This window comes from Macaca fascicularis, chromosome 8 (assembly GCF_037993035.2).
Source record: "Macaca fascicularis isolate 582-1 chromosome 8, T2T-MFA8v1.1".
In the NCBI taxonomy this organism is placed as follows: Eukaryota; Metazoa; Chordata; class Mammalia; order Primates; family Cercopithecidae; genus Macaca; species Macaca fascicularis.
In genome coordinates this window covers 152,579,349-152,606,572 of record NC_088382.1, presented here as the reverse complement: position 1 = coordinate 152,606,572, position 27,224 = coordinate 152,579,349, and the positions used below count along the sequence as shown (strand labels likewise).

At 47.9% G+C, this 27,224-nt stretch overlaps 1 protein-coding gene across 1 annotated transcript; it reads left to right on the top strand.

Moving 5' to 3' along the window:
- Window positions 1-4,036: 4,036 nt before the first annotated feature.
- Window positions 4,037-11,456, top strand: CYP11B2 (cytochrome P450 family 11 subfamily B member 2). Its single transcript, XM_005564199.5, has 9 exons — window positions 4,037-4,275; window positions 4,662-4,817; window positions 6,783-6,982; window positions 7,120-7,323; window positions 7,616-7,770; window positions 8,583-8,749; window positions 9,148-9,226; window positions 9,306-9,503; window positions 9,943-11,456. The coding sequence occupies exons 1-9, from the start codon at window positions 4,037-4,039 to the stop codon at window positions 10,054-10,056; spliced, it is 1,512 nt and encodes a 503-aa protein (XP_005564256.3). The 3' UTR covers window positions 10,057-11,456.
- The last annotated feature ends 15,768 nt before the right edge of the window (window positions 11,457-27,224 follow it).

Genomic DNA, 27,224 nt, shown 5'->3' with positions numbered 1-27,224 from the left:
TGGTTTTTCTTGTACTTTCATACTTCTGCCTTTGCTGCACATTTAATCTTCCAGATTCATGTTACACACATAACTCCTGTTGGGAGGATATTTGGAGTTTTCTTATGTTTATTGATTTGGCCAGCTGTGGTGGCTCATGGCTGTAATCCTAGCACTCTGGGAGGCTGAGGTGGGAGGATCACTTGAACCCAGGAGTTTGGGACCAGCCTGGGCAACACAGGGAGACCCCGGTCTCAAAACAAACAAACAAACAAACAACAACAAAAAAAAAAACGGAAGAAAGAAATTAGCTGGTCATGGTGGCCCACATCTGTGGTCCCAGCCAGTCAGAAGGCTGAGGTGGGAGGATCACTTGAGCCCAAGAGTTCGAAGCTGCAGTGAGCTGTGTTCATGCCACTGCACTCCAGCCTGGGTGACTGAGCGAGACCCTGTCTCAAAAAAATAAAAAAACTTTACTGGGAGAATTGACACCTCTACCACAGTGGTCCTCTCATGTGGAAGCATGGTCTGTCTATTTCCGTTCAGGTTTTAAGCGCTCTTCAGTAAAGTGTAACTTTTTTAGCAGGGAGTGCACACTGAGTTACCCTGGATGGTTTATCATTGTTCGCCCTGTGAAGGAGAGCTTACAGTTATTCTAAGGGGTTATTGGTGGTATTCACATAGGAAAGTTCGTGATTTTTGCTTGTTCTTACTCACATGAAATATGTATGTATAAACTTATGTACGCATGCATGCACATGTGTGTGTACAGGCATATATGCACAAAACACACGCACACATGTGGGTCCACACAGGACATATGTGTAGGCAGGTATCCGTGTGCTTTCATGTATATATGCGTGTATGTGTATGAATATGTCCATGTGTATGCATGCATGTCTATATGTATGCTTTATTTTTTGAGACAAAGTCTTGCTCTGTTGCCCTGGCTGGAGTGCAGTGGCACTATCTTGGCTTACTGCAACCTCCACCTTCCATGTTCGAGCCATTCTCCTGCCTCAGCCTCCCAAGTGGCTGGGATTACAGGCATGTGCCGCCATGCCTGGCTAATTTTTGTATTTTTAGTAGAGATAGGGTTTCACCATTTTGTCCAAGCTGGCCTGGAATTCTTGATCTCAAGTGGTCCAACCTCCTCAGCCTCCCAAAGTGCTGGGATTACAGGCATGAGCCACCACACCCGACAATATGCATTTTTACATAGGAGAGGTTTACAGCCGGTGGAAATGCTCCAGTTGAGAGGATGTGGTGGAACACGGGAATGGGAAGAGTGCTTGCTGCTGTGGGGCACAGAGGGGCCGGGAAGGGTGGGCTCCATGGCTCAGTGGGGGAGGGTGCTGTGCATGGGATGGAGCTGGTGTGGGTTCTGCCCCTCAGGCTGGGATGGGGGTAGGGTTGAACTATTAGGAATTTGTAGGATCCAGTACCTACCTCCTGCCTACAGAGCTTAATTTCTTTCAGTTGTTTATTTTTCAGATTTCACTGTGAAGACTGTCACTGCAGTGGTGTTTGGTAGGTAATTAGTTTATGCCTCTTTGATGGCAGGGTCCTGTGGCAGTGAGGTATGGTGTGAGACCGAGGACAACGGTGGGGCCAGGGTTTTGAAATGGGAATGGCAGTTCTCAGGTTTCATTACATCGACTTTCATTTATTCATTGCACACTGTGTGATAGGGCAGGTGTGGCTCTCACGGTCGGTGCAGCTGTGGCATTTTAAGGCTCAGGCTGGGGATGGCGTGGGCACAGACAGAAGGCAGGTGGTCACTGGGTGATGCAGGAGCCCCAGGGCTGCCCCAGCCTGCCCCTGCCTGACCTGATGGGGAGGACCCCTGCGTCTCACCTCACCTCGGCCCTGTGGTGAAGCCGGCAGAGTGAGGCCTTCGTCTTGTGATTAGCAAGAAAGTGGAAAAGCTGCGGGAACCCCAAACACTTTCAACCTTGAGAAAGCTGTGGCTGTGATGTGAGTGACAGATGGTATAACTTCTGTTTTCAGATTTTGATTAACTCGTTTTCTTATTTTTCTTGTCCCTCACAACCCTCCTTCCCCAAAATGAGACTTAGAAAACTGCACTTCCCAGGCTCCCCTGCTGCTAAGGGCAGTCATGTGACGGGGCTCTGCCAATCAGAAGCTCAGGGTGAGACTTGCAGGGAGACCGAGTCCAGGACTCTCCAGCTGGTTTGGGGTGTCGCAGGTTCCAGGTGGTTCTGGGGCTGTGGGCCAGTCCTTCATAGGGTATAGCTAACTGGAAGTCTCTAAGGGGCACCTATGGGTGTTATCAAATTCTTTTAGCTTAATAAGAACGCTGGCTGGGCACAGTGGCTCATGCCTATAATCCCAGCACTTTGGGAGGCCGAGGTGGGCAGATCACCTGAGGTCAGGAGTTCGACACCAGCCTGGCCAACATGGTGAAACCCTGTGTCTACTAAAAATACAACATTAGCCAGGCATGGTGGCACATGCCTGTAATCCCAGCTACTTGGGAGGCTGAGGCAGGATAATTGCTTGAACCCGGGAGACAGAGGTTGCAATGAGCCGAGATCACGCCATTGTACTCTAGCCTGGGCGACAGAGTGAGACTCTGTCTCAAAAATAAATAAATAAATAAATAAATAAACAAACAAACAAATATACATAAATAAAAGTCAGAATGTATATTTGATGAGCATAGTTATGTATATGTGAAATGAAGGACAGCAATGATACAAGGGATGGGTGAGTAGAATTAAAAATATCTTATTATTTATTTATTTTGAGATGGAGTCTTGCTTTGCTGCCCAGGCTAGAGTGCAGTGGGATGATCTTGGCTCACTGCAACCTCTGCCTCCCTGATTCAAGCATTCATCTTGCCTCGCTTGCCAAGTAGCTGAGATTACAGGCATGCGCCACCACACCTGGCTAATTTTGTATTTTTAGTAGAGACAGGGTTTCGTCATGTTGGCCAGGATGGTCTCCAGCTCCTGACCTCAGGTGATCCACCTGTATCAGCCTCCCAAAGTGCTGGGATGACAGACATGAGCAACTATGCCCTGCTTAAGAATATCTGATGATTGTAAAGTGCTTGCGTTACCTCTGAAGCTGTATAGTGTTATATGAAAGTGGACTTGGAGGATGAATTTTAAGTGTATATTGCAAACTCTAAGGCAACCACTAAAGAAGTGAGACCCAGCCTCTAGGAAAAAAAAAAAAAAAAGGAAATGAGCTATTAAGCCATGAAAAGAAATGGAGGAACCTGAAATGCATATCACTAACTGAGATAAGTCACTTTGAAAAGGCTACAAACTGTGTCATTCCAACTATACAACATTTTGGAAAAGGCAAAAGCATGGTGATGATGAAAAGATCGGAGATGCCAGAGGCTGGGGCAGGATGGGTGAGCAGCCAGAGCATGGGTTTTCCTTCCCTCTTTTTAAGGCAGTGAAAACACTCGTAGAATCCTGCAAGGAGGGATACAAATCACAAACCATTTGTCAAAACCCACAGAATGTTCACCACCAGGAGGAGACCCCATGTCAATCCAGGACCCTGGTTGATAACAGCGTATCCAGATTCCTCACATGGAACCAGCGTGCTCCTGTGGTGCAGGATGTGCCTGTGTCAGGGCAGGGGCTACATGGAAATTTTCTGCAGTTTTGGATCAAGTTTGCAATGAACTAAATCTGTGGTATAAAAATAAAGTCTATTAAAAGAATCCAAGGCCCCCTCTCATCTCACGATAAGATAAAGTCCCCATCCATTTTGCTTCTTTCAGTCCTGGAGAAAGGAGAGGCCATGTCCCACCACCTGCCACCAGCATAGACCCCTGTCCAGACCCCACGCATCTTCTCAGCATCCTCAGACCAGCAGGACTTGCAGCAATAGTGGATTAGGCACCTGACTTCTCCTTCATCTACCTTTGGCTGGGGGCCTCCAGCCTTGACCTTCGCTCTGAGAGTTTCAGGCAGGTCCAGAGCCAGTTCTCCCATGACGTGATCTGTTTCCAGGGCAGGTTCCCGGGTGAGATAAAAGGATTTGGGCTGAACAGGGTGGAGGGAGCATTGGAATGGCACTCAGAGCAAAGGCAGAGGTGTGCATGGCAGCGCCCTGGCTGTCCCTGCAAAGGGCACAGGCACTAAGCACCAGAGCCGCCCGGGCCCCTAGTACGGTGCTGCCCTTTGAAGCCATACCCCAGCGTCCAGGCAACAGGTGGCTGAGGCTGCTGCAGATCTGGAGGGAGCAGGGTTATGAGCACCTGCACCTGGAGGTACATCAGACCTTCCAGGAACTGGGGCCCATTTTCAGGTAAAGCCCTCCCTGGCCCTCGCTGGGAACACCCAGAGCCCTGCCCCTGCTGCCCAGGACCCTGCCGGGCACACAGCACTGCTGTTCCCAGCAGGCCCCGGCACTCTGCATCCTTTGGAGGATGGGGAGGGAGTGCTGCACGTGCTGGTCTGTGGCTCTGCCAGTGCAGGGGATGGTGCAGAGCAAACCCCAGCTCGCTGCAGAGAGGGCAGGACTCAGAGGCACTAAAGTTGAGACCTTCCGAGGAGCCAGCAGGAGGGCTTCAGCTGTGAAGCCGCTAATCCTGGAGCGGGATGGGTGGACAGGAGACACTTTGGATTGGGAATGCAGAGTGCGGACGGGGAGACATGACCCCATCCAGCAGGGCCTTGTGCTTGGCCCCATAGATACCACTTGGGAGGACCACGAATGGTGTGTGTGATGCTGCCGGAAGACGTAGAGAAGCTACAGCAGGTGGACAGCCTACATCCCCACAGGATGAGCCTGGAGCCCTGGGTGGCCTACAGACAACATCGTGGGCACAAATGTGGCGTGTTCTTGCTGTGAGGGGCGAGCTGGGATCTGGGAGCAGGGTGGGCAGCCTGGGTGTGGTGGGGAGGTGAAAGAGGCAGGACCCGAAAGCACATCCACTCTGAGCCTGTGTGGTGGGCTGTGAGGGTGAGCACCCAGCCCGGAGGATGGCCATCCCGTGGGGTCACGTCTGCCCTGCAACTAGGGGAAGCAGGACAGTGGTGGAGAAATGGGCACGGGCACCTTTGCAGAGGAGAGAACGCAGAGCAATGAGCCCTTCTGTGTAGCGAGAACCCGCTCTGCACCGACCTCGGCGGCTTCTTTCTCTTGCGGGCTGAGGACTCTCCTTCCCACGGGTCAGAAAACTGGGGTCCTGAGAAGGGGACTCCCACTGGCCCAGGTCACAGGCTGTGAGCGCTGAGCCTGGTGTTGACCAGGGCCGCAGCCTCCCTCACGGCGCTCATGGTCCCTATAGTCCCGGTAAACCTTCGTGATGGGGACAGTCCTGGGCAGGAGGCAGGTGGGGACGCAGGTGGCTGGTGGCTCCATTGTTCTCAGAAGCAAGGCACGAGGTGGGGCAGTGGGTGACACTGGGGAGGATGTTTCCTGGCCCGTGGAGAGGGTGGCGCCTGGTCAGGTGGACAGGGAGAGGCTGGTGCTTGAAGTCGGTCACCTGCAGGGACGTTGCCATTAGGACAGGGGAAGGACTGGACGAGGATGTCACAGTGGCGACAGCCCCCATTCCATGGCGGGAAAGGAATTCTCTTGGGAATAGCGGGATTTAGGTAAAAGGGCACCTGTGGTTCAGGGCCTTCACTGAGGCTGGCCGACAGACGACATCTGGGAGGGAATCTGGACCCAGGAAGGCAGGTCCAGGAGGCTGTGTGCGCATAACAGAAGGAAGGAGAGTGCTCCGGTGTGTGTGCGTGTCTCGCATCTGTGCACATGCTGTGTGTTACTCTGCACCTGCATTTGCACATGTGTGCATGTGTGTGTACCCAAGTGTCTGTGTGTGCATGTATGATGTGTGGTGTATGTGCACGGCTGTCTCTGTGTGTGCATGTGCGTGTACACGTGTCTGGGTGTGTGCATGTATGAGGTGTGGTGTGTGTGCACGGCTGTCTCTGTGTGTGCATGTGCGTGTACACGTGTCTGGGTGTGTGCATGTATGAGGTGTGGTGTGTGTGCATGGGTGTCTGTGTGTGTGCATGTGCAGGTGCCGGCATGGGTGTAGTGTCTGTGCACACGTGTACATGTGTCTCTTCACACATGTGTGTTGAGGTCTTGCACGGGCACACGTGTACATGTGCATCTTCTGTCTGTCATCACTGTCAACTCGGACAGCAGCCGGCTGGACATAAATAAAGGAGTTTTGCAGGAATGTGGCTGAGAGAGGAAATTCCTCCCCACCATTCCATGGGGGCATCCATGGAGCCCCAACACACTCTGGCTGTGGGTGAGGATGGCATGAGGCACAGAGCTCGGTTCCTGGCCTGCAGAAGATGCAGATGCTTCACAGAGACAGGCAGAGACTGCTGCCCCAGAGGCACTGTGCCCAGGGCAGGGAAGGGCGGGGAGGAGAGGGCAGCGAGGGGCTCTCCCCTCGAACACTGTGTGGGTGAGATGGGCAAAGCTTGATACCAGAGATTACCTCCTCCTTAGGAGAAAAGCCCTCCCCCCCACTACAGGGAGGGCCTGCATGGGTGAGGTGGTGCCAGCCTTGGGGTGCCAGGTCCCAGGAATGACCTGTTACCTCCTCAGCACCTGCGGGCAGAAACTACCGTCTCATCCCTGATTGGACCTGAGTGGCCTTTGCCCAGCACCTGGAGGCCGCTCTGAGAAAAGGCTGCAGCTTGAACACAAACAGGCAGCTTCCGCCAGGGCCCCCAGTCAGCTCCCTGCAGGCCGATTCCCCTCAGGGACAAGGAGGATGGGATACGGGTCAGGGCCTGTGTGTTTCTGGGGCGGCCTCACAAGCTCTGCCCTGGCCTCTGTAGGAATGGGCCTGAATGGCGCTTCAATCGATTGCGGCTGAACCCAGATGTGCTGTCGCCCAAGGCTGTGCAGAGGTTCCTCCCGATGGTGGATGCGGTGGCCAGGGACTTCTCCCAGGCCCTGAGGAATAAGGTGCTGCAGAACGCCCGGGACAGCGTGACCCTGGACGTCCAGCCCAGCATCTTCCACTACACCATAGAAGGTGTGGGCCAGGTGGGAAGGTCCAGCCTCAGAGACCCTGGAGTGGCCAGGGACGGGGACGGGGGGCTGGAGGGAGTGGGGGGAGGCAGCCCGGAGGCCCGGGGCTTCCTTGTGCTCAGCAGTTCATCCTCCCCGCAGCCAGCAACTTAGCTCTTTTTGGAGAGCGGCTGGGCCTGGTTGGCCACAGCCCCAGCTCTGCCAGCCTGAGCTTCCTCCATGCCCTGGAGGTCATGTTCAAATCCACCGTCCAGCTCATGTTCATGCCCAGGAGCCTGTCTCGCTGGACCAGCCCCAAGGTGTGGAAGGAGCATTTTGAGGCCTGGGACTGCATCTTCCAGTACGGTGAGGCCAGGGACCCAGGCAGTGCTATGGAGAAGGGACACCATGGGGGCCCAATTTGTTCCACTCCACCACCCAGCGGGGAATGGAGGCCACAGGGAGGGGCTGGGGATTCCTCACCTTCCTGCCAGGGAGATTGGGAGTGAGGCTGGGGCTGGGCTGGGCTGGGCTGATCCGGAGAATTTGGGATGAGAGCAGGGAGACTTGGGTATTGGGGCAGCCTGGGCAGGAGGAGGACACTGAAGGACGCTTCCCAGCACCAAGGACTGAGGCCTGTGTCCCGCTCCCCGGACAGGCGACAACTGTATCCAGAAAATCTATCAGGAACTGGCCTTCAGCCGCCCTCAGCACTATACAGGCATCGTGGCGGAGCTCCTGTTGAATGCAGAACTGTCACTAGAAGCCATCAAGGCCAACTCTATGGAACTCACTGCAGGGAGCGTGGACACGGTCAGGCCGGCAACCAGCCCCACCCAGAGAGGGTGATGCCAAGCCTGCCTCCCAGGCAGTGCCTGCCAATGCCACACAGCACCCACATGCCCCATCCCCAGGCTACGGCCCTACATTTCTGTTGCCCTCAGCCTTTCCCCTCCATTTATTAAGGGATGAGATTTGCAGGGGAGGGGAAATGGGAGCTCCCCCTCACAGGAGACAGAGTTTGCAGTTACCTGTGTGGGGAAATGTGCTCCAGGCTGGAAGACAGCTGGACGAGGCCCTGGACACACAGCAGCTCAGTCCCCATTGGAAAGCTCTGGGTGTACGAGGAGAAGGAGGGATGAGAGGTGGCTGGAGGACTCCACAGGGCACCCTTCCCAGTGTGCCTGGTCACCTGGGGCCAGAAATGGAGATCCATGGGAGGGCAGGGTTGTGAGGAAGACAGCAGCACAGGCTCCAGCCAGTGCAGAGGGGACTGTGGGTGCCCCGTGGGGAGGATCCAATGGAAGCAGAGGGAGCTGGGGCTCCAGGACTCCCTGGATGATGCTGAGGTTTGGCCCCCCTGCCCTAATGGTGGCTGTGAGAACTCACCCTGAAGAGGCTGCAGGGAACCTGGGCCTTGGTGGAGATGGGGGTCACCTTTCCCTGAAGAAGTCAGGGAAACTGGCCCAAGTGGTCATCAAGGTTTCAGATCCAGGGTCCCAGGGCTCTGTCATGCTCAGGGCATGCATGTCTCCACCCCTCACAGGGAGGTTGTCCTGGGAGGGGTGTCCCGGGGGCTGAGTCCTCCTGTGCAAGGTCTGACCCTGCAGCTGTGGCTCCTGCAGACGGCGTTTCCCTTGCTGATGACACTCTTTGAGCTGGCTCGGAACCCCGACGTGCAGCAGGCCCTGCGCCAGGAGAGCCTGGCCGCCGCCGCCAGCATCAGTGAACATCCTCAGAAGGCAACCACCGAGCTGCCCTTGCTGCGGGCGGCCCTCAAGGAGACCTTGAGGTGGGTGCTAGCTGAGCCTTCCCTGTGGCCCTGGCCCCTGCTGGAGAGCAGCCCCCACTGGGTGGTGGCAGACAGAAGCTGGGCTGATAAGCAGCGTCACCTAGCAGCCCATTCCCCCTGCACCTGCTCTTCCTCTCCCTCAAGGACAGGGAGCTCTTATTCCTCTGCAATCTCTCTTCAATGCCCTGGAATTAACGTGGGGCATGTCCTTCTGGGCTTGGGGCTGCTCAAGTTAGGGGAGGTTTGGCCGGACTCAGCAGGTGCAAGGAAGCACTTCCTCAAGACCTGGGCTTCCCGTGGGCCAGGGACTTCTAGCGGGGTCTTGGGTAGGAAGGCTGCAGAGGGCACGGGAAGCCCCGTCCAGCTGAGGACCTTTCTGTGGATGCCCCCATCTCCAGGCTCTACCCTGTGGGTCTGTTTTTGGAGCGAGTGGTGAGCTCAGACTTGGTGCTTCAGAACTACCACATCCCAGCCGGGGTGAGTGAGCCCCACACCCCTCCAGCTGAGAACCTCCCTCCCCAATCATTCCCTGATCCCCGCTCTGCACCGTCCGCAGACACTGGTGCAGGTTTTCCTCTACTCGCTGGGTCGCAACCCCGCCTTGTTCCCGAGGCCTGAGCGCTACAATCCCCAGCGCTGGCTAGACATCAGGGGCTCTGGAAAGAACTTCCACAACGTGCCCTTTGGCTTTGGCATGCGCCAGTGCCTGGGGCGGCGCCTGGCAGAAACGGAGATGCTGCTGCTGCTGCACCATGTGAGCAGGCCGGGGGCGGGGGCGGGGGCGGGACCTGGGCAGCAGAGGCGGGGCCTGCACCCTGGGGGCGGGGCTTGCATGGTGTGATTGACATCTGGGAAACGGATGGGGCCTTGGCTGGTTGAGGTCGGCGTGACCAGGGAGGGTCTGTGCTGAGCAAGACAGTGTAGGATCTGGGTGAGGTTACTTCTAAACAGTGAGGTGGGGACTAGGGGAGTGGGGTGGAGCCTGTACCGGATAATGGGGCTTGGGCAAGACCTGGGTAGGATTCAGTCTGGGCCTGGTCTGTAAGGTGGGGCTGGTCAGGAATGGGACAGGTTGGGGCCCAGGCTTCTGCTCCCCCTTCAGCATAATTGCTGCACCTGGGAGGATGGGAGGAAGCTGCCCCAGGTCCATGGGCTGCTGACCAGGCCAGATGGAAACCCAGCCTCTGTCCTAGGTGCTGAAACACTTCCTGGTGGAGACACTAACCAAAGAGGATATAAAGATGGTCTACAGCTTCATACTGAGGCCCGGCACGTTCCCCCTCCTCACTTTCAGAGCGATCAACTAGTCGCGCCTCTGCACCCAGGGTCCCAGCCTGGCCACCAGCCTTCCTCTGCCTGACCCCAGGCCACCCTTCTTCTCTCCACGTGCACAGCTTCCTGAGTCACCCCTCTGTCCAGCCAGCTCCTGCATAAATGGAACTCCCCAGGGCCTGCAGGACTGGGGCTTTCCAGCTTTACCAAACAGCAAGGCCAGGGCACAGCTGGGGACGATCTTGCTGGCTGGGCCTGGCCTTGTCCCCAGCCCCACCTGGCCCCTTCTCCAGCAAGCAGTGCCCTCTGGACAGCTTGACTCTACCCCTCCCAACGCTGGCTCCAGGCTCCTTGTGTGGCCATGCAAGGGCACCGTGATTCTGTCCCTTGCCCTCCTGCCTACTCTCACATGTCCCTGTTCCTCTCCCCTGGCCACGGCCTCTGTGCAGACTGTGTCAGAGTCATTAAGCGGGATCCCAGCACCTCAGAGTGCAGTCAAACTCCCTCCTGCAGCCTGCCTCCCAGGCAGCTCGAGCATGCCCTGAGCTCTCTGAAAGTTGTCACCCTGGAACAGGGTCCTGCAGGGTAGAGTAAAAAGACCCTGTGGTCACTTGTCCTGACACATCCCCACTTTCAAGTGATACAACTGAGTCTCGAGGGACGTGTGTTCCCCAGCTGATCATGTCAACCCCATGCCCCAGGCCTCGTCTTTCATGGACCAGGCCTCATTCCAGCAGCGAGTGTTGGGTCCTCTGCTTCCCGTGCTGTCCCCTGGGGAAGGTCCTGAGGATGCTGTGAGGAGATGGAAGGGTCATGTGGGGTGGGAATCTTGGGTGTGGTTCCAGAAATGTTTCTGGGAACAGGAGAGACAGGATTGGGCCAACAAGGACTCAGATGCCTTTTATTCACTCATTCCTCTGGTTGATACGGAGCCATGCCACGTGCCACGACCTGGGGTGGGCACAGAGAGGCTGCAGTTCCCAACATGAACCTGCCTTGGGCCTCATGTGCTCCTAATCCAGCAGAGAGAGTTGACCCCTCCTGAACTGGCCACTCCACAGTTCTCCCGTGCAGGGAGAGGAAGCGCCCAGCCAGATCCTCTTTATCCCCTGGGACTTTCACTGGGGCAAAGATCTCAGCAGCCAGTTCATGGTGGCTGATGAGGATCAGAGCATTTGTTTCCCCTTGGAGGGGGAAATACTTAGGTTATCATTCCAGGTGTGTTTAGTAGTTCTGGGACTCAGGGCCTCAGGCCAGTCACCCTGTGATTGCAGGTCGCTTCCCCTCCCTCGGCAATGCAGCGCAGCCTGGGAAAGGAATAAGGGAGGAGCGAGGTGCACACCTCAGAGTTGGCTTTCTTGTTTATGGGGCTCTCACAGATACCCGTTCAACTCCCTAGTCAGCACCAGATCATGGGATCCTAAAATAAACCTTGGAAAAATATTTTAAAGCCTTTTATCTCAAAATTATTATAGATACATTCCAATTTGTTGACATATATATAGAGATGGGTCCCCCACACCCTTCACACAGCCTTCCACTGTCAGCAGCTTGCATTTATATAGAACAGTCTTCAAAACAGGAAATTGACAGTGGCACGATTCACTGAGTTTATTCAGAACTTAGCAGTGAAATGTGTGCCTGCGTGTGCATGTGTGTGTGTGCATGTCTGTGTCTGTAATTCCAGGCAACTCTGTTCCATACGTAACTTTTTGTGGTTTTTAAATGTAGGCTTAATTCTTACTCAGTTGTGGTGAGACCCACAGGCCAGGAGACTACTGTGGTTGAAAAACAGTCTGCTACTGACAGCGTGCAGTGGCAGGGGCTGTTCTTGCCATCATGACCACATTGCAAGCATCAGGGTCAATATGGAGGCAGAGGTTTAGTTCTTCCTGGGGGAGGAACCAGTGAAAGCAGGGTAGGCAGGCTTGGGACTGATTGCTTTGCATGATTACCCAGGGTTCCGAGTCACGGGGATTGTTGCTGGCTGTCTGGTGCCTGACTCTGGGGGCATCTGTGCAGGGGAACTGTGGCCTGGAGTGTGCGAGCCCCATGGAGAAGGTGGCTGGCACAGGGCTTGCCCTGGTGAGACTTCCAAATTGTACAGGAAAGGCATTCACTAGGGGGACCTTGACCATCTGTAGTAATTGGCCAGCCCTGGTAGGGCATCCTTTCCAGGATGCAAGCCCAGAAAGGCATCAGAAGCACAGAAAATAAAAACGATGATTACATGATTGGCCTGGTGATGCTTGGATGCCATATTGAGAAAGCGCTAGGGTCATGAGAGATGAGACATTACAGAGCAGGGTGTCAGATGCCCTAAACAGCAGGAAGACTTTAAATAGACATGTGAGTAGAAGGAGGGAGCATGAAGCACAGGGGATCTTTGTAGGTGGTCCGTAGCTCGGCTACCTACAAATCCTATAGATCCATAGTTCGGCTCTCCGTGAATATGCTATTAGCCAATGAAGTAGATCTGAAATTTCCAGAGTCTCTAACAGTATCTGGGTGGGGTTGCAAAGTGTATTTAAAAGTGTGATTATGTATATATTCAAATGTACAACATGATTTTATTTTATTTCATTAAAATTGCTTTTATTTCCATAGGTTATTGGGGAACAGGTAGTGTTTGGTTACAAGAGTAAGTTCTTTAGTGGTGATTTGTGCGATTTTGGTGCAGCCATCACCCAAGCAGTATTCATTGCACACTATTTGTAGTCTTTTATCCCTCACCCTTTTCCCACCCTTTCTCCCTGAGTTCCCAAAGTCCATTGTATCATTCTTATGCCTTTGCATTCTCATAGCTTGGCCCCAACTTATGAGTGAGAACATACGATGCTTGGTTTCCCATTCCAGAGTTACTTCACTTAGCATAATTCCAGATCACTGTGAATGCTATGACTTCATTGTTTTTTATGGTTGAGCAGTATTCATATATATATATATATATATATATATATATATATATATGCACAGTTTATCCACTCGTTGATTGATGGGTGTTTGGGTTGGTTCCACATTTTTGCACTTCCAAATTGTACTGCTGTAAACATGAGTGTGCAAGTATCTTTCTTGTATAATGACTTCTTTTCTTTTGAGTGGATACCCAGTAATGGGATTGCTGGATCAAATGGTAGTTCTACTTTTAGTTCTTTAGGAAATCTCCACACTGTTTTCCACAGTGGCTGTACTAGTTTACACGCCCACCGGTAGTTAGAAGTGTTCCCTGTTCATTGCATCCATGTCAACATCTATTTTTTCTATTTTTTGATTATGACCATTCTTGCAGGAGTAAGATGGTATCGCATTGTGGTTTTGATTTGCATTTCCCTGATCATTAGTGATGTTGAGCATTTTTTCTTATGTTTGTTGGCCATTTGTATATCTTCTTTTGAGAATTGTCTATTCGTGTCCTTAGCCCACTTTTTGACGGGTTGGTTTGTTTCTTTCTTGCTAATTTGCTTGAGTTGACTATAGATTCCAGATATTAGTCCTTTGTCAGATGTATAGATTGTGAGGGTTTTCTCCACTCTGTGGGTTGCCTGTTTACTCTGCTGACTGTTCCTTTTGCAGTACAACAGCTCTTTAGTTTAATTAAGTCCCAGCTATTTATCTTTGTGTTTATTGTATTTGCTTTTGGGTTCTTGGTCATGAAATCCTTGCCTAAGCCAATGTCTAGAAGGGTTTTTCCAATGTTATCTTCTGGAATTTGTATAGTTTCAGGTCTTAGATTTAAATCTTTGATCTATCTTGAGTTGATTTTTGTGTAAGGTGAAAGACGAGGACCCATTCTCATTTTCCGGCATGTGGCTTGCCAATTATCCCAGCACCATTTGTTGAATAGGGTGCCTTTTTCCCACTTTATGTTTTTGTTTGCTTTGTCGAAGATCAGTTGGCTGTAACTATTTGGGTTTATTTCTGGGTTCTCTATTCTGTTCCATTGGTCTATGTGCCTACTTTTATACCAGTACCATGCTGTTTTGGTGACTATGGCCTTATAGTATATCTTGAAATAAGGTAATGTGATGCCTCCAGATTTGTTCTTTTTGATTAGTCTTGCTTTGGCTATGGGGGCTCTTTTTTGATTCCATAAGAGTTTTAGGACTGTTTTTCCTAGTTCTGTGAAGAATGATGTTGGCATTTTGATGGGAATTGCATTGAATTTGTACAACACGATTTCAGTGCACTTGACAACTACACATATATTTGAATAATACTACTTGGTGTGTTGCTTGTGTCAAGGTAGCAAGTTGATCAATTATGTTTTTGGAGGATAACAATGGGCAAATTAGGAAGGTATATGTAAGGATTAGTGGCATTTGTGTGTAACCAAGGAAAAAGAGTGGTTGTGATGGTTAGAGATGCAGGGCAGAAGGTCATGGTAGGATCCTGGAGAGGATTAGTAGGAGAAGTTCCTGGAAAGTGAGTGGTCCTTTCCCTGGGGGTAAGATGTTGATGTGAGACAAGTACCTTCTGGGGAAAGCAATAATCTCCATTAATTTTCAGAGTGGCACAGAGAGTATCAACCTTTTCCAGGTGTCCCTTGGGCATGGGAGTGTAGGAGTGTGGGTGGTCCTGGAGATCAGGGATTTTATAAGGACCATGGGTGTTATAGGTGAGTTGTGTCTCCCAGAAGTTTCTGTGTTGAACTCCTAAGCCCAGGACCTCAGAATATTACTGTATTTGAAGACAAGAGTCTTTAAAGAGATAAACAATGTGAAACCAGGTCACTGGGATAGACCCTAATCCAATATGACAGGTGTCCTAGGAGGAAAAGGGATTAGAACCCAGGCACAAACAGAGGGTGTCGCTGTGATGTGGTCTATAAGCCAAGGAGAGAAGCTTGAGCAGAAACCACCACCCCCAACACCTTCGTCTTAGTCTTCTAGCCTCTGGAATTATGAAAAACAACTTTCTGTTGGTTAAGCCACCCAGTTCAGGTACTTTGTTATTGCAGCCAAAGCAAACTAACGTGATAGGCTAAGCAGTCAGGAAGCTGCAGAAACTCATTACAATTACTAAAACCAAAGAAAGAAAAGCAATCCATGTCCTGTGTCCAGTTCATGCCTTCGTGTAGCTGAACCCAGGCTCGGCTGCTTGCTGCATGAAAACCAAACTCGAGAGACAAGAGTTGGTGGGAGGAAAAGCAGGGGTATTCAACAGCCAGCAACCTGAGGAGATGGCAGACTAGTGTCACCAAGACCATCTTAATACAGTGCAAATTGTAGGCTCTTTTTAGTTAAGGGAAAGGGGAAGAGGAGGGAGGCGTGATTGAGAGGTGACCCACGACCACAGACTCCAGGGAGCCAGCAAGCGTCTGAGGAGGTTGAAAACCTCTTTGTCCTTGGTCAGGTCTCAACGCCCCTGTGAACCTTTAATAAAACATAGTTGGCTGTTTACATGTTTTTCCTTTGATCTCAGAGTTAGTTTAAAAAACTACATGAACTGCTGTTTTTGTATTATTAACTCAGTGCTCTAAAATTATCCTCCCCCATGTGCAGGAATCGGTAAAGGCCCTTTAAACAGAAAATGGAGTGAGCTATGTGTGTTCACTTGTTGCTTTACTTTTAGATTAGGAAAGGCAGTCCATGGGCATTGCTGGGGAGCTGAGATCTTAGAGCCTGGGATGAAGTTGTGTCCTGAGTTGGGGGAGAAATCTTCTCCAATGGCAAGTTCTTGAGCTGAGGTGAGGTCCTCCAAGGCGATGTCATCTCCTGAGTGTTCTCCTGGGCCAGAGTGATGCCATCTGGGATGTGCGCATAGCATTTTCTTTTTAGTGGACACCTGCTTGAGTTGATGCGGGTCTTGTGTTTATAGCTCTATGGTTTTATAATGAGCCTGAGGCCGAGCTCCAGCATTAATTGCTCTGTAGGGCAGGCCCACTTATTTGGTCAATTGCCATGGCCCTGAGCCTAAGTTGTGTGGTTAATGAAGGTCAAGCCATAGGGGCCTTTTGGTCATAAGGCTTTTATCAGCCAAACTCAAAGGCACGTGGTCCTCAGCACAGCCCCAGCAGGACAAATACTGAGGTCCACATTAGGAGGGCTGAGCCCTCCAGATTCCATTTAACAGATTTTTTGTTTATATTTTTTGTTTTGATGAAGGTTTAGGCTCAAATGGGTCCTGTATCGGATGAGCAGATGCCTGACCCATGGTACAATCCATGGTTAATGGATCCCCAGGAAACAATTCACCCCCCAGTCTGGTGGCCAACCCTCCTGGGATGAGGAGGGTTGGCAAACAAAGACCCAAAATTTACAAAGATGAGGGAGTCAACATAATAAGTTTTCCTTTACATGAAGGTGACACATATGCCCCTTTACAAATAAGAAAGGGAAACTGAAAAATTTTAAAACTTGGTGTGAGATGAGTCAGTCAAGCAGCCTGGAGTAAGAAGAGGTTAAGGCCTGGAACAACAGTATGATCCATGTCAGGGACATGATCCACGTTCTTCAGGGACATGTGACAGTATGATCCATGTCACAACCACTCTTTTTCTTTGGTTACACACAAATGCCACTAATCTTTACATATACTTTGCTAATTTACCAATTGTTACACAGACTAGGATTTGAAAAAGAGTTGTTTGAGGAAAATACATTTCTATCAATTAAATTAAATTAAATTTGGGGGACATATCAGGTAAATGAAAGCTCTATTGACTGTGTTTTCCAAGAGCCTAGCATTGGGTACTTTAAGAACTACAAAACATTGGCTGAAAGAAATCATAGATGATATAAACAAATGGAAAAACGTCCCATGCTTATGGATCAGAAGAAGCAAAGTTGTTAAAATGGCCAGACTGCCCAAAGCAATATACAGATTCAATGCTATCCCTATCAAACTATCAATGTCTTTTTTCACAGAATTAGAAAAACTACTCTAAATTTAAAAGAAACCAAAAAAGGTTCCAAATAGCCAAAACAATCCTAAGCAAAAAGAACAAGGCCAGAAGCATGACACTACCTGACTTCAAACACTACCTGACTTGGGCACAGACCATGAACATAGACTCCTCAAAAGAAGGCACGCAAGCAGCCAACAAATACATGAAAAAATGCTTCAGACTACTGATCATTGGAGACATGCAAATCAAAACCACCAAAACCAGTGAGATACCATCTCATACCAGTCAGAAAGGCTATAATTAGTAAGTAAAAAAAAAGATGTTAGTGAGGTTGTGATGCCCATCAGGTTCAATGGTTCAAGTGTCAAGTTTAAGTCCAGAATTCCTCTGTTAGTTTTCTGCTCTAATAATCTGTCTAACGTTAGTGGGGTGTCTCCATGTGGCAGTGCTGCTGCTTCTTGTAAAGGCTCCACCTTGGGCCTGTGTGGGTGGGTGTTGGTTGTGGTGTTGTCAGCTGGTTGGGCTGGTCTGACCTCAGGCCTTGAGGGAAGTGGTCAGGTGTCAGCAGAGTTGAAATGGAGTAGGTAGCTCCCCAGTTCCCAGACCTCTGGATGGCCCACTGGACAGCATTCATGAGTTCTAAAGGGGCTGGACCTGTGTCAGGCTAGCTCAGGGTTCAGGTGCTGGCTGTGATAAGGAAGGGGACAGGATGGTTCCCAGGTCACTGGCCAAACTCTCAGACAGGGGCAGGCAGAATGCTTAGGTGGTGGGAGGCTGAAGGAAGATCACAGACCTGTAGGGGCTAGGTTTTCAGAAAGGCTCTGGGCTGCAGATAAAATGTTCAGGCAGGGGCAGGGCAGCTATGCTGTGGACCTTTCACTGGGGAGGACAGGACCCCTCAGCTGGGTCCACGGAGACTGGTGGCTGTGGGATATGTGGCATGCTGACACTTCCCTCCTACCCAAGCAATGCTAAACTTCACTGCTGGGGGCATGCAAGGGTGCCAAGCATTGTCTGTTACCTCTGGGAGTTTTGACCCAGAGGAACAGCCCACCACAGTGTCCAGGCGGGGGTGGGGTTACTCTACTGGAAGCCCAAGCCAGTGAGCTTTGTCTGGCAAGGAACAATGGGGGTTGGGGAACATCATGTGGGCTGCAGTCTGGGTGCATGCCAGGAGAACACAGAGCTGTGCTCCCACAGTGTTCAGGTGGGGATTAGGTCACCGTGCTGGAAGCCTGAGTGGAGCCTTGCCTGGTGAGGAGAAGCACAGCAGTCTGGCCATTCCTTGGCACTACAGCTGTGGGCTCTATTGGGGCTATGGCAGCTGGCACAAGGCTATTCGGGGATCCAAGACCTGTGGGGCTCCATGTGGGCTTAAATGGTGCCTCTGCAAAACTCCAGCTAGCTCCCTGTGTCAGTCTGGAGGCCTGGGGGTTGGGGCATCAGAGAGGTTCTCCCATGCCCAGGATTGCAAAGGTCCAAGAGGGAGGTGTGGACCCCTTGTGGACTCTCACTCACTCAGCCTTTCCCTAAGTTAGAGAGCTTCTCCTGGCTCCAAACCGGTGACCTCCTTCCCTGTTCCCATGTCTGCTGAATTCATGAGTACACTGGGTTATGACAGGGGTGGCTGGCGATAGTGACTGGCTGGTGTTCACGAACAGATTCTCGTATGTACCAGATTATTAAAATCCTCCTCCATCGAGGTCACACTTTGGTAAGCATTAGCATGGGGCGAGCTTCAGTCCTCTCTGTTCTCTGTGGGTTCCCTTGCTTCCTGATTGAGGCCCAGTGTGGTCTCTCAGATGATGCACTTGAAGAGCTAGTGTTTCCTGGCTACCTTGTTTCCTCTCCAGAGAGTGGCACACACTAGCTGCTTCTAGTTGGCCATCTGGAACCCCCTCCCCAAGGTTTTCTGAATATATTTTGGGACTCTGTGGTTTGATATGTATATGGCTACAGTTGTTATCTCTTTTTGATGAATCTTCTCTAGAATAAGCCAGAGTTCTCCAGAAATACTGAATCAAGATGAGAGAGGGATTTATTTTACAGAATTGGTTCATGAGAGTGTTTCTGCTGGGAAGTCCAGAATATGCAGGGTAGGCTAGTAGTCTGAAGATGCAGAGAGAAGCTAATGTTGAGATCTTGATTCAAATGCTGTCTGGAGACAGCATTCCTTCTTCCTCAGGAGACCTCCAGCCATCCTCTAAAGGACTTACTAGTTTGGATGAGGCATATCCTCATTCTGGAGTATAATTTACTTTACTCAAAGTTTACCGATTTAAATCTTATTCATATCTAAAAAATTTCTTTTCAGCAACAACTTGACTAGTTTTTGACTTTTATGAAGTGAATTGTGCCCGTCCCCATTTATATGTCGAAGCTCTAGCCCCAAATGTGACTCTGTTTGGAGGTAGAGCCTCTAAGAAGGTAATTAGGGCGAAGTGAGGTCACACGTATGGGGTCTCAATCCAGTGGGGCTAGTGTCTTTATTAGAAGAGGAAGAGATACCAGGAGTGCTCATGCAGGGAAAAAAGGCCACGTGAGCACACAGAGGTAAGGCAACCATCTACAGTCTAAGCAGAGAGGCCCAGGAGAAACCGAGCCTTCTGGTACCACGATCGTGGACTGCTCAGCATCTGGAACTGTGAGAGATAAACGTTTGTCATTTAAGCCACCCAATCCATGGCACTTTGTTATGGCAGCCACAGCAGACTCATGCATAGCCTAGCCAGATGGAAACCTAAAACCAATCATCACATTCCATTCTTCTCATCTTGGCACCCACACACAGCTCCTTAAATCATACTCGACCTTCAAATAAAAATAAAAACAAGGTCATACTTCACCTAACGTGATACAACTGTCCTAATCCTCTCCCCAGAAGAAGGTGCAAAAACCCTTGGTGGTGTTTATTCTTCTTGACTTTCTGCACAATAAATACTATGATATAGTCAACACATCTTATTTTATATAAAGTTATGAGATGAAATAAAAATGTATAGTTTTGACAGCAGCATTGAATGCAGAAAAAATGCACATCCAAAGAAAGTATGTATGTATCCCAAAAGGAACATAATGCTTCCCATCCATGATGAAACAGGCTGGCTGTAATAGACCTGCCACCAGGTTGCTGACTGATCTCCCCAGGGAGCGTATCACTCTGCCAGTTATCTGTTGGTGCATGCTGCTGGCAGACTGTGCACTCAGCAGGAGCTGTAGCCGATTTGGCACCGTCAGTGCAAAACCACATTGCTGAGCAAGCATAACCCCCTTCCTTGCTCCCACGTTTGCTTAATTCAGGAGCACATTGGGCAATGACAGGCATGGCTGGGGAGCTGGTGTTCACGAATAGGTCATCCTATCTACTTGATTATGAAAATCCCCTTCTACTGAGATCATGCTTTGGTAAGCATTTACATGGGACACAAAGATCCTCACATGTTTTGCCTGTTCAGAGAGATCTATCAACATGACTCTTCCTCAAAATCTCTAGTCACCCATTTTACAGTCATCTTGCTTCCTAGATCCTGACCCCCAGCCAAATCATTGGCAAAAGCCCATAAATCTGTATATCATTGCATGCCTGGCCATTTCTCCCTCCAAGCGTAATGAACAACCAGGCTCAGTGCCCAAAGTTCTGCCCACTGGGAGAATTTTCCTCTGCCTTTGTCCTTCAGGGACATCTCGGAAAGTAGCTGCAGTGCTGCAGCTGTCTGTTTTGGGATGACAGCAACATCTCTTGCAGAACTATCTCTAAACCTGACTTTAGTTTTCTTGTTTTCTGCCAGCTAAATACAGGTAACCACATAAGGCCATAAGTGCAGGCTGGGAGAGAGAAGATGGTGTAGCAGGATTGTGGACAACATGGACATTAGGGCCACTTCTCCATATAACTTATTTGTGCTTTCTGGGCCTCCTTGAGGCCACATGAACATGCTCCTTCCATTCCATTCATTGACAGAGTGCTGCTGGGGTATGTTAAGGCTTAGTGGTTTATGCAACACCCCACGAATCAAGGACAGTCATGTGGTAATTTAGCGGCCCCTGGTAAAGTGTTTATTCTCTACTAAGACCCAGGAGCAAGCAAAATCTCTTTCTCAAAGGAGAGTAGTTATCAGCACAGGATGACAGAGCTTTGTTCTGCAATTCCAGCGGTTTGTGCTGCGATTAACCTACCAGGCCCAACCAAGGCTCCAGAAAGCTTGCCTATCTGCCACTGCCACTTCAGTTATCATTGGATCTGCTAGAAAATGTGGCACAATGAGCAGAGCAGGTTGCACGGTGGCCGGGACCTGTTGCTGAGCCTTCCTCTGTCCTGGGTCCCACTCATAAGTAGCAGCACTTTAGGTTAAAACAAAGTGGGCTGGATCATACCCAGATGAGATATATGTTTACCATGAAAGTCCTAAGAGTCTACTAGGCAATGCGCCTCCTTTTTGATTGCAGGAGGGACCAGATGTTACAGCTTGTAATTCACCTTAGAAGAGATATTTAGACATGCCCCACACCACCAGATTTCTAGAAATTTCGTGGCCGTAGAAGGGACTTGAATTTCTGTTGGGCTTATTTCCCATCTGTCTTAGTCCATTTTGTGGACTATAACAGAAACACTAAAGACTGAGTGACTTATAAAGAATAGAAATTTATTTTCCCACAGTTGTGGTGGCTGAGAGTCGAAGATCAGGACACCAGCAGGGTCAGTGTCTGGTGGAGGCTGGGTCTCTGTGTCCAAGTGGCACCTTGAACATTGCATCGTCTGGAGGGAAGGAACAATGTGTCCTCACATGGTAGACGTCAGAGGGCATAAGGGTGATGAAATCCCCTCTGCCAAGCCCCTTTACAAGGGGACCTAATCCCATTCATGAGGGTGGAGCCCTCATTGCCTAACCATCTCTCAAAGGCCCCAGCTCTTAATACTATCAAATCGGCAACAACTGGATTTTGGAGGGGACACATTCAAATCACAGCAGCACACTTTCATACAAATGTCTCTTTTTTAATTATTGTACTTTAAGTTCTAGGGTACATGTGCACAACATGCAGGTTTGTTACCTATGTATACATGTGCCATGTTGGTGTGCTGCACCCGTTAACTCGTCATTTACATTAGGTATATCTCCTGATGCTATCCCTCCCCCCTCCCCCCTCCCCACAATAGGACCTGGTGTGTTTTCACACAAATGTCTTAATAATCAGTCTAGAACAATTGGTATGTCTTGCTTCTAGGTCTAATTAGCATTACATTATAAATGTAATCCATCAGTGTGACATCTTTCAGAAAGGAAAGGTGATCCTTACAAAGTAAATTATGACAAGATCCCTACAAATTAAATTATAACAAGGCTGGAGAGTTAATAGATCCCTGAGGAGGACAGTGAAGGTATACTGCTAACCTTGCCAGCTAAAAGCAAACTGCTTCTGGTGTTTGTTACTAGTAGAAATGGAGAAAAGTGCATTTGTCAGCTCGGTAGCTACATACTATGTACCAGGCATGCATTCACTTGCTGCAATGAAACCACATCTGGTACAGTAACTGCAATTGGAGTGGTGGCTTGGTTAATCTTATAAAAATCCACCTTTCTCCAGGATTCATTTGTCTTCTGCACAGGCAAAACAGGAGAGTCAAATGGGGATGTGGCAGGAATCTTCACCTGTGCATTTTTCAGGTTCTGACTGGTAGCACTGATCTCTGCCATCCGTCTAGGAATGTTACTGCTTTTGGTTGACTATTTTTCTTGGTAGATGCAGTTCTAATGGCTTCTACTTGGTCTTTTCCACCATAATATCCCTCGCTGCATAGAAGAGGCAACCAGTGTGGGGACTCTGCCAGTTGTTGAGTATGAATACTCCAATCATGCTTGAATTGTGGCGATAACCACAGGATGGATCCTGCAGGAGGATACTTGGAGGATCATCTGCTTTACTCAAAACCTACTTATTTAAATGATGGTACAACCTAAAAATACCTTTCCACCAAAATCCAGACTAGTGTTTGACCAAAACTATACCATAGCTTGGTTAATGACATATAAAATTAACCATCACAACTATTGTATCAATATATAATGACCTTCTTTGCCTTTTGTAACATTTTTTACGTAAAGACTATTTTGTCTCACATGAGCATGGCCATCTAAGCTCTCTGGTTACTATTCCCATGAAATATCATTTTTCTACCTTTCCCTTTCAACCTATTTGCATCTTTGGATATGATGTGAATCTGCTGAAGACAGCATGCAGTGGATCACAATTTTTATCCATTTTGCCTTTTCAATGGAGAGTTTGAACCATTTATGTATGAAGCAATTACTAATAAATAAGACAACTTCTATAATTTTTCTATTTGTTTTCTCTGGGTCTTCTACTTTTTATTTCTACCACAGAAATACAAAGGATTATAAGGCAATAGTGGAGTCTATTTCTTTAGCTTGCATTAATCTGATGTTTTGACAAATTTGAGAGAGATTTTCTCCTTGGACACCAGGAGGAAAAGAAAAGAAAGAAAAAAAAAAGAAAAGAAAAGAAAAGAAGGGGGGAAATTAAAAAGACAAGAAAAATAATCGTACTGCCTTTGTTTTTGCAGTTTGGGTCTGTGTTTGGGGCACTCCTGGGAAGCCAGCCAGGATGATTATAATTAGACACTGTCTTAGCATGTGTCCTGCCCTGGAGCTTGTGGTTTTTCCAGATATCCCAGTACAGGTTGGCATTTCAAATCCTTTAGTTTCTCAAAGAAACACTCTTCCAAGCTTTTTCTTCTAGTGTTTTGACAAATTTTTTTTTTCTTTCCTCAAGTTGAACCTTTTTCCTTTGATGATATCAGGTTACTCAGCTGCCTTACAGTATTTTTGATAGCTACAATATTTTAGCTACTTTTCCACTTGAATAAATTCCAAGTTAGGCAAAACAAGGGCAAGGCCCTTGCATCAGTTCCTCAGGTAGTCCACAGAAAGGTTAGAACAAATAATGACAATTTTGGGGAATAAGCGCTGCCCTGATCCTTCTGTATCCAGACCTCAGCATCCCACACTGGTAGCTTGAGCTGCCATCTTCAAAGACAGCCACTGATCTGGGGTGGGCAAAGTCAGGGCAAGTAAAAATATGGCAAAGCTTCTCTACAATATAAGAGTTGTCACTTTCTTCATGTAGCATTTACGTGGTTGCTCGAAACAATTAATTATTTTCCAGAGCCCTGACAAAGTTAATTTGTGCAGTTTTTGCTTGATTTTTCAATGTTACTCTGGTGGGTCACACATTTAGAGATGCCCACTGCTTTTTTGCTGAAGCCTTGGATTTCTTTGGAGATGATAGAAATTTCTAAAATTGGAGGTAGTGATAGTTGTACGTATTTGTGACTATACATTTAATCGTATACTTTCAGTAAGTGAATTATTTGGTATGTGAATAACTTCTCGATAAAGCTATTTACAAATAGAATCAGGCCAGGCGTGGTAGGTCACCCCTGTAATCCCAGCACTTTGGGAGGCTGAGATGGGACTTCAATACAACACTTTTAGGAATAAACAGATCATCCAGACATAAAATCAATAAGGAGAAATCAGAATTGAATACATTTTAGACCAACTGAATCTAACAGACATCTACAAAACACTCCATCCAACAGTAGCACAGTACCCCTTCTTCTCAAGTGCATACAGATCATCATCCTATGTAGGTAATATGTTAGATGAATGAACAAGTCTTAAATTTAGGATGATTAAAATCATATCAAGTATCTTTTCTGGCAACAATGATATAAAACTAAGAAATCAATAACAGTAGGAATTACAGAAAATTCACAAATATATAAAAATTAAACAACATGAACAACCAATGGGTCAAAGAAATTTAAATAAAAAATTTAAAATATATTGAGACAAATGAAAATGGAAACACAATATAGCAAAATGTATGTGATGCAGCAAAAGCAGTTCTAAGAGGAATGTTTATAGCAACAAATGCCTGCACGAAAAAAGGAGAGAAATATCAAATAAACAATGTAACATTACACCCAAAGGAACCAGATTTAAAAAAAAAAAAAAAAAAAAAAAAAAAAAAAAAAAAAAAACAACGTTAGCAGAAGGAAGGAAATAGAAAAGATCAGAGCAGAAGTAAACAAAATAAAGATTCCAAAAGCAATACAAAAAATCATCAAAACTAAGAGTTGGTTGTTTGAAAAGATAAACAAAATCAACAATCCTTTAGCTACATCAAATAAGAAAAAAAGAAAACTGAGGGTAAAATCAGAAGTAAAGGCTCAGAAGTAAAATCAGAAATGAAAGAAGAGACATTGTAACTGAAACCACAGAAATGCAAAGGATTATCAGATTCTACTATGAATTATTGATTGACAACACATTATAGAAGAAATGGATAAATTCTTAGATGCATACAACCTACCAAGGCTTCATTATCAAGAAATACAAAATCTGAACAGACCAGTAACAAGTAAGGAGATTTAATTGGCGATTAAAAATTTCCCATTAAAGAAAAGCTCAGAACCTGATGGCTTCATTGCTAAATTCTACCAGACCTTAAAAACAACAACAACAACAACAAACTTCTCAAACTCTTCCAAAAAATTGAAGAGGAGATAATATTTCCAAACTCATTTACAAGGCCAGCATTACCTTACTACCAAAGTTCAACAAAGACATCAAAGAAAATAAAATTTCAAGCCAATGTCCCCGATGGACATAGATGCAAAATTCCTCAACAAAATGCTAGCAAATTGAGTTCAACTGCATATTAAAGGGATCATTCACTATGATTAACTGAGATTTATTTCAGTGATGCAAGAATTGTTCAACATGTGCAAATCAACAAATGTGATTCACTACATTAAGAAAATGAATGGCCTTAGGATCATCTCAATAGATGCAGAAAAACACTTGATAAAATTCAACATCCTTTCACGATAGAAACTCCCAGCAAATTAGGTATAGAAGGAATGTACCTCAACACAATAAAGGCCATATATAGAAATCCCTCAGCTAATATCATACTCAATGGTGAAAATTTGAAGGCTTTTCCTGGAAGATGAAGAATAAGACAAGAATGTCCATTCTTGCCATTTCTATTCAACACAGTGCTGGAAGTACTACATAGAGCAATTAGGTAAGAGAAAGAAGTAAAAAGCACGTAAATTAAAAGGGAAGAAATTAAATTGTCCTCATTTGCAGATGGCAATGATCTTATAATAGAAACCCTAAAGACAGCAACCAAAAAAAAAAAAAAAAAACCAAAAAACTGATAGAACTAAAATAAATTCAATAAAGTTGCAGGATTAAAAAAGTCAACAGACAAAAATTCATAGCACTTCTGCATACTAGTAACAAACTATCTCCCCCACCAAAAAAAAAAAAAAAAAAAGAAATGGAAAAAAAACAATTTTCCCGGGCACAGTGACTCATGCCTGTAATACCAGTTACTCAGGGAGTTAGGGGGTGGGGCTGAGGTGGAAGGATCATTTGAGCCCAGGAGTTCAAGGCTGTAATGAGCTGTAATCGTGCCACTGCACTACAGCCTGGGTGACAGAGCAAGATCCCATCTCTTAAAAAAAAAAAAGAAGGAAAAAATCCCATTAATAATAGCTACAAAATTTTTAAAACTTAGGAATAAATTTAACCAAGGAGGTGAAATACCGATGCACTGAAAACTATAAAACCTTATTAAAAGCAATTGGGGAGAGGAGGTGAAGCAAGATGGTGGAATAGAAAGCTGAGCCAATTGTCCCCCTGATAGCAGTGGTGTGATGTGGAGTGCATTTCAGTGCACAGGGGGAGGGAGAGTGCAGCAATTGTGAGGCATTCAACTCAGTGCTACCCTACTAGAGCAGAAAGCAAAACCAGACCAAACTCAGCAGACGCCTGCCCATGGAGGGAGCATTAAACCAGCCCTAGTTCACAGGTTCTGAGGGTTAGTAACAAAACAACCAAACAAACAAAAACAAAACAAAACGAAACAAAAAACCCAGCCCTAGCCAGAGGAAAATTGCTGATCCCAGTGGTACAAACTGGAGTTGCCTCAAGCCTCGTTACCACAGACTAGAGTTTCAAGTTTATTTAGAGCACCTCTAAATAAAGGGGACCTCAGGACTTCGGAGATCCCCTTTAAAGCACCTTTAAATAAACTTGAAAGGCAGTCTAGGCCACAAGAACTGCAACTCCTGCTGTTGAACTGGGCCCAGAGCCAGTGGACTGGTGGGCACGTGAGATACTTAGGCAATAACTGGGACAGATAAGGGAGTGCTGGCATTACACCCCTCCCCTAACCAGAGACTGCACAGCTTGCAGCTCAAAAGGATACCTCTTCCTTCTACTTCAGGAGAGGAGAGAAAAGAGTGGGGAGGACATTGTC